The sequence below is a fragment of the Protopterus annectens genome, chromosome 17.part0 (genome assembly GCF_019279795.1).
Source record: "Protopterus annectens isolate FY-2018-M chromosome 17.part0, PAN1.0, whole genome shotgun sequence".
Classification (NCBI taxonomy): Eukaryota; Metazoa; Chordata; order Ceratodontiformes; family Protopteridae; genus Protopterus; species Protopterus annectens.
In genome coordinates this window covers 530,807,252-530,815,282 of record NC_056751.1, presented here as the reverse complement: position 1 = coordinate 530,815,282, position 8,031 = coordinate 530,807,252, and the positions used below count along the sequence as shown (strand labels likewise).

Sequence of the window (8,031 nt, the reverse complement as noted above, 5' to 3'; positions counted from 1 at the left end):
TTGAGAAAGTAAAATGTACTTAGATTTGGTGTTCTGGAATTTTCACATCTGTAGCTATTAAAGCTCTCAAAAACAGAAATGGTTGGTAATGCTATGGTTTAGCTGTGACTGATACTGAAAAGTGGCCTATAGACAAGCAGGAAAGGCAATTTGTATGCATCATCTTTTAATAGGGTTCCTACTGTAGAAGTATATTGAGCCTACTACTTAAGTCTGTGTACTGCATTACAGAGTGACATATTCAGTGTTAAGCTTTATTGTTAATGCAGTTTTTGAAGTTTCATAGGTAGATAGTTGTTTTCCTTGAGTAAGTGAACCACTGATCTCTAAATTAATGTAAAGTAATAAAATAAATAATATTCATTGCTGTTACTTATTACTTTATTTGGATAGTAATCTACTACTGATTACTGATTGCATTGTTTTACAAGTAACTAGTCATTATTGATTACTTTTTAAATTTAACATACTCATCACTGTGAGAGGGGTAGCACTGGTTATTACAAAATAGCCATAACCTCCACACTAATGCAGGCCATAAAATCTCTGTCTGTCTCTGTCTCTCTCTATCTCTCTCGAGAACAGCAGGAATCCCAAGGGGAACTACACAAAAAAGTCAAGATATTGCAAATTGTTGAAACTGCAGCTGCATAATAGCGCATTTGATGACTAGGATGAAAGGATGAAGATATTTTTACATGTTTAAAATCCACCAGTTTGCCTCATCTGATAGAAACAAGCTTAGTACTTTGAGACTTTATCTCTTCTTAGAAAAAGAATGAGTTTGTGACTACAGAGCTAATTAGAAGAGTAAAACAAAGTCTATGAGTCAAACCTTGATAAGATTTGATGAGTGTTCAGAAAATAACTGTGATTTCCTCAATCTTTGTACAGCTCCGGTGTTGTGGGTGGAAGTCGTCAGCAGAGTGGAAAGAGAACATTGTGATAAAAAAAAACAGCAGCAGTAGCAGTGGGTCACTGTACCCCTGCTCTTGTACGAACAACACAATTGATTACAGCTCTGAAGAAATGAATGTCACCAGGATATCGCCAGAAGGTCATAGCCCACCAAGCAGTCTTTTCTGCAAGGCAGATCCCTATGAAGTTTGGTCAAAGGTAAGAGACTGTGGTATAAGAAAGGAAGGATAAATGGGGCAATGCAGTTTTGTTACCAGTGAAAGTAAAATGTGGCATCTCTGGTCTCCTTAGTGAGATGGTACCGAGGAAACCTTACAGCTCTGTGTCCCAAACTGCAAAGTTAGGTATTGTTTGTGTTTGGTGGGGAGTAGTGTTAGAGTAACGCTATGCAGAGGAAATAAATTAGACATTTAGATATGACTGCCAATTCTCTGGCACACGGTTGCCAGTGGGTAGGTTGTACTGAATGGAACTACTACAGTGCAACCCAAAAAAACATTTGTCTGGCAGTTCACACAGAGGATTAAGGCTGCAAACTATTAATCAGCTACTTCCTGTAAACAAGGAAACATGATCTGATGCATTCCACCTCCACTTGTTTGTTGTGTGACTAATCAAGTCACTTAATCAAGAAGTGGTCCAGTGCTGACCCTGTAAAGACACATGTGTGTTGAGTGGGCTTAACTAATTAACAAATGTATTTAAAAAATATTCCACTTTATGTTCTCAGGTGATCTCATATTAATCTCTGTCAATGCACTATAGCTCTTCTCTAGTATAATCCTTTTCACCGCTAATTTCTAGTTTTTTCTCTTTCTAATTTACTTGCCACAGACAAGCTATCCTCAATAACAAAAAAATCAGAAATCTTGTTACTGAGAATAACTTGTCTGTGATGCATAAAGGCTTGTTGCTTTGGAACACTACCTGGGTTTCATGATTTTTGGAAATTATTGTGACTGAGCTCATCAACAAAGTTTTAAGATCACTAGTTTCTTTGTTTTCTAGTGTTTAACAACTGTGCCGCTGATTATGTCTTACTACTATAAACATGAGAAGAATTCTTCCTGCATTCAATCAGTTTTGTGGAAGATGTGATGGAAAAAATGGAAAAATGGACTATTTTAAGTAGTATTATGTGAAAAGAGTTGATACGTTATAATCAGAAAATGCACCAGAGGTAATGAGGCAAAGCTGCTCTTACTGTAACTGTCTTAGTTGCTCTTCTGCGTGCTGTTATCTGTTCAGTCGCTCTTACTCTGCACTTATTACTGCCTGTTACTAGCCTTCTAATTTACTGCCTTCTGCACTTGTTTTTTAGTCATATTTGCTGTAGTGTTGCTACACACTCGGGTGTACTGGCGTGCACTTACAATTTGAATTGTATTTACTGCTGTTTTAGCTACTTTTCTGTAACAAAAAAAAAAAATTCTAAGTTTGTTTCCTGCCTTTCCTGTAACTAGGCAAGTCCAGATACAGACTTGCTGTATCCAGGACTGTTGGTAAGCTTCTGAGCCCCCCCCAAGCCTTTCTGAGCTGGAGGGAAGCCTTCTGGCTTATCAGTGGGATGGTAAGCACTAGGTAGCCTATCTACCACGGGAAGAGTGGGTTTTGGCCCTGAAATTGTAGCTCATTGGCCATTTGGGCAGTTTTTCCATCTCTTTCTACTTTCTGGTTAAAAGCCCGTTTTGCATTTAGTCCCTGTCTTTCCTATAACTAGTGTAGTCCAGGTACAGATTTGCTGTATCCAGGACTGTTGGTAAGCTTCTGAGCCCCCCAAGCCCTTCTGTATTGGAGAGAAGCCTTCTAGCTTATCAATGGGAGTGGTAAGCACCAGGTAACCGATCTACCACAGGAGGAGTGGTTTCTGGCCCAGAAATTATAGTTTATTGGCCGTTTGGGAAGATTTTCCATATCTTTCAACCTTCTGATTTAAAATTCTGTGTTTGCGCTTGTTTCCTGCCTTTCCTGTTACTAGTCTAGACCAGGTACAAATTTGCTGTATCCAGGACTCTCTGTAAGCTTCTGAGCCTCCCAAGCCTTTCCGTGTTGGAGGGAAGCCTTCTAGCTTATCAGTGGGAGTGGTAAGCATCAGGTAGCCTATCTACCACAAGAGGAGTGGTCCCTGGCCCAGAAATTGTAGCTATTGGCTGTTTGAGCAGTTTTTTTCCCATCTCTTTCAACTTTCTGGATTGAAAGCCACACTTGTGCCTGATGTTCATCGTGTTACACTGCTGCAGTCATTACACTTGGGTTATCTGCTGTCAGGCGGTCCCGCAGTCAGCCTGAGTTCCAAAGTCTTGGTCCAGCGTCGGTTGCGGTCGCTTCTTCCCTGACGTCAGTGTGACAGGGGTATAAAAGAGGCAGCCAACGCCATTTTCTTCAGTCTTTCTTGCTGCGCTGTGCCCGAAGCAGAAGCAGTTTGCAAGTGCTGGTTGGTCGACTCCTGAGATTTTCAATCTGAATTTCAGAACCGAAGTCTTCTATAAAGCTAAGTACCCCATTTGGGAAACTTTTTCTTGCCTCAGACCGATATCAGTAAAAGTTAATAGTTGTATTTCTTGTGGGAAGCAAATACCTCATAAGGATTTTCATTCTTATTGTTTTCCATGCCTAGGCCCAGACCACGACATCACTGGTTGTCGGTTTTGTGCTAGGTTTAACAAGCGCACTATTAAATGTCGGTTTGATTTTGCCCGACATTACTTTGGCAGAAAATTCAATTATACCATGCCGTCGGAACAAACGACGACCGGGATACATAAGCTCAAAGATAAGGACAGGCATCCGAGACCCAAACCTGACGACGAGGCCTCTGCTACGCCAGTTGTCAGTTCTCCGGTTTTCAGCGAGGTGCCTTCGCAGCCTCTGACGACCGCTGTTGTAGAACCACAGGCTGCCTCCGACTACCAAGCAGAGATGGCTGGGCCTCCGGATACTCTACCTTTAGGCCCTACCGAGACTATCCCTGAAGAGGGATCCGGTACAGTTGAACAGCCCTCAGCTGCAGAAGGTGTCTTCAAGCCGACTACACTAACTATTAAATCTTATGCCAAGTCTAAAACTCATTTAAAAGTAAGGAAGCCAGTACAGCATTCTCCAGTACAGGCCCCCATGCCTAAGAAACAGATGCTCAAAATGGCCGAAGACTTAATTACTCTGATCAGGGGTTCCCATCCCCTCCTGATGAAAGGCCTAGACAGGAGGAAGATTATGACTCATCTGACCAGGTTTCCATTTCCTCGGGTTCCTCTGCAGAACAGGAATATTCCTTTCCCCCATATGAGGATTCTGATGCTGAAGAATCAATCCCTTCAGCCTCTCCCCCAGAGGACTACTCTTTTGGGGAAACCTTGCATACCATGAGGGAACATTTTCACTGGGAGGGCCAGGATTACTCCGAATCCAAGAAAAGGCTCAGAGAGTTCCTCCTATTGCCTCAGCACAGATCCCTTGCTATTCCACCAGTATTAGACAGTGTGGATGATGTTTATTCAGAATCTAGTTAAATCCTGATTCTTTACCTCCAGCCCCAGTCAAACCAGACATATACTACAGAGTCTCTGACTCTCACAAATTCCTATACAAAAGCCCTGTTGCTGACCCAGAAACCATTTCCCAGGGTCCCCAAGGGGTTAAGGCCTCTACAGCTAAAAATCCACTTCCCTCTGAAAGGGATTCTAGAGCATTAGACAGATGGGGAAAGAAAGTATACACCAGCTACTCTAGCAATGAGGGCTTTAAATTGCCAGTTTCACATGCTGAAATATCAGCAATATTTGATATATCAGTTAAAGTAAAAGATGCTTCCAAATTCAGAGCTTCCTTATTATAAGGAAATGCAGGATTTATTGCAATCAGCAGAACAAGTGGGCAAACATACTTTGCAATGTGGATTTGATTCATTAGAAGCCTCTTGTAGGGCAGCAGTTACAGGGTCTGTCATCCGTAGGCATGCTTGGTTAAAAGAACAAAGTTTACCCGATCATGTTAAAGCAAAGTTATTGGATGCACCTTTACAGCAGGATGTTTTATTTGGAGTCGAAGCAGAAGAAGTATTAAAGAAAATGGAGGATAAGGCAAAATCTATGCAGACGGTCAAGGATTTTTTACAGGTGCAGCCCCCTCGTTTTAGCAGAAATTGGCCAACTAAAAATTGGTCCTTTCCAACTTCAGACAGACCTCAGAGGGGCAGATACAGACACCCAAAAGGCAGAGGTCAGCCACAAGGCTCATACAAGCCTCGCCAATGGGGTACTTCTACCCAGAAAGGAGGGGAAGACAGGCCACAATCCTTTAGAAAACAGTCCCAATGACTTCCCCCTCCGGCTGACAAGTATCTCTCTCTTGGGAGGAAAACTAGCACTTTTTGCAAACAATTGGCACGTCATCACCCAACACAAATGGGTTCTAAATATTGTATCTCAAGGTTACAGGTTCCACTTTCACACTTTACCAAGGCTAAAAGGAATGCCAAACCTGCCACCAAATCAATGGGCAGAGGCTCAAAAACAAGTTACAGCTCTCATGGACATGAGAGCTATTCAAGAGGTACCAACACAGGAGCAAGGACAAGGATTTTACTCAAGACTCTTTCTGGTCCCCCGAAAGGACAAAGCCTGGAGGCCCATTCGGGACCTTTCTACTCTAAAAACTTACCTGGAAGTTCCCAAATTCAAAATGTTGACACTACAGCAACTTCTTCCCATGCTGGCCAAGAAGGCTTGGCTAGTAACGTTGGACCTCAAGGAGGCATACCTGCATGTCCCTATCAGACAAAATTGCATAAGATACCTCAGATTCTTATCAGGCTCAACGCATTACCAATTCTCTGCACTGGCCTTTGGCTTATCTATTGCGCCCAGGGTCTTCACAAAATGCCTGGCACCAGTAATTGCTTTTTGCAGACAAAGAGGAATTCAAATATACCCATACTTGGATTTATTCAAGCAGAAAGCAAGGACATTCTTCTAAAGCATCTGGCGTTTGTAAAAAACTTACTAAGTTGCCTAGGGTACACAGTAAATGAAAAAAAGTCAAAACTAGTGGCCTCACAAGAGATAGTATTCCTGGGTGCCAGCTTAAATACAACGGCCCAGATGACTTATCTCACGCCAGACAAACAAGGACAACTGACTCAATACTTTCAATTGATGGCAACAAAAACCCAACTCCCTGCAAGAAAAATTCTGCAGGCCTTGGGGTTCATGGCATCTTGCATACTACTAATTCCATATGCCAGACTGCATATGAGGAAGTTACAATGGTATCTGAAAAGCGTATGGACTCAGCACAGCCACAGTTTGGAAGCAATAATACCACTCATCCCCTGCCTTCAACAGGAGTTTCTATGGTGGGCACAGGCATGTCACCACAACAAGGGACAGCCTTTCACCTTGCCCACAGCCAGGCAAACAATAACAATGTATGCATCGGATTATGCCTGGGGAGCGCACATGGCAGGGCAATGTATTCAGGGCAAGTGGACCACAGACCAAATGCATCTCCACATCAATCAAAAAGAGATGCTAGCTGTACCAAATGCCCTAACTGCTTTCAAGGACCTTCTACATCCAGGACAATTGCTACTAAAGACGGACAACACCACAGTGATGTGGTACATAAACAAACAACGGGGCACACATTCCTACCCCCTATGCAGGCAAGCAATGACTTTGTGGAATACAGCACTGACCTATCAAGTTCAACTGCAAGCACAATTCCTGCCAGGAAAGAAAAATACACTGGCAGATGATCTAAGCAGAAATATCATGGATCCTCATGAGTGGAAACTAAATCCACAAGTATTCATGATGATAACTCAGAAATGGGGGAGCCCAGACATAGATCTTTTTGCCTCCCCCCTAAACTACCAACTACAGAAATTTTGCACAAGGACATACCACACACAAGCGTGGAAAGTGGACACCCTATCATTCAGTTGGAAAACACTAAAAGTTTATGCCTTCCCACCTCTGCCTCTTCTAGCAAAGGTACTCCTGAAAGCCAGACTAGAGAGGCCACAAATGATCCTTATTGCTCCGGACTGGCCACAACAGCACTGGTACCCATTATTAAGGAACATGGCTCAAGACCCAGCATGGATTTTACCTCAAATTCCTCATCTTCTGACTCAGCAAAACAATCAGATCCTGCACAACCAGCTCAAGACCTTAAATCTGGCTGCATGGCAGATTACTTAAACAAGCAGTCAACACTCCTTTCTAAAGCTGTTATGGATGTCATTTTGGAGGCCAGGAGACCCAGCACCAGGAAAACTTACTCAGAAAAATGGAAAAGATTCTGCGCCTGGAACCAGGCTCAAGGCCTAAACCCTCTTGTCCCAAATATTCCTCAGATATTACAATACTTAACTGAGATGCTGGACAAAGGCCTTTCCTTTTCATGTATTAAGATCCACACTTCAGCTATTTCAGCTCATTACAACACAGATCCTCCTCTTTTTTCACATCCATTACTGAGACAATACCTCAGAGGGGCTAAGAACATAATACTGCCCCGGAGAGCACCAACACCAACTTGAGACTTCAACTTTGTTTTGGAAAAACTTACTCTACCACCTTTTGAGCCAGCTTTTACAGCAGAATTAAATTTTTTGTCATGGAAAACTGCTCTGCTGCTGGCAATAACTTCAGCACGAAGAGTCTCAGAGTTACAGGCACTAATGGCAGTGGAACCTTTCATCATTTTTCATCAAGGCAGAGTTTCCTTAAGAACAAACCCTACATTTATGCCAAAGGTGGTATCCAGTGTGGCTCTTAACCAAACCATTCATTTACCCACTTTTTATCCAAACCCCCAGAATAAAGGGGAGAGGCTTCTACATTCATTGGACATACACAGGCAGTTACGTTTCTACTTGGACAAAACAAAAGCTTTCAGAAAATCTGACCAACTGTTTGTATCCTATGCTGCAGGATCACAGGGAAAGGCTGTTTCAAAACAGACCATTTCTAAATGGATAGGACACTGTATCCGTTTCTGCTACACACAACATGGAAAAACTGTGCCTAGTAACATTAGGCCACATTCCACTAGGGCTACAGCCACCTCAGCAGCCTTTCTTAGAGGAGTACCAACCAAGGATATTTT

At 42.6% G+C, this 8,031-nt stretch overlaps 1 protein-coding gene across 1 annotated transcript in view; it reads left to right on the top strand.

Annotated features, from left to right (window-relative positions):
- Positions 1-8,031, top strand: part of LOC122791655 (leukocyte antigen CD37-like) — a 748,166-nt gene that overhangs the window by 567,821 nt on the left and 172,314 nt on the right. The window contains exon 7 of the mRNA XM_044059471.1: positions 895-1,116. Coding sequence (XP_043915406.1) covers positions 895-1,116 — 222 coding nt within the window. The remainder of the gene's footprint in view (positions 1-894; positions 1,117-8,031) is intronic.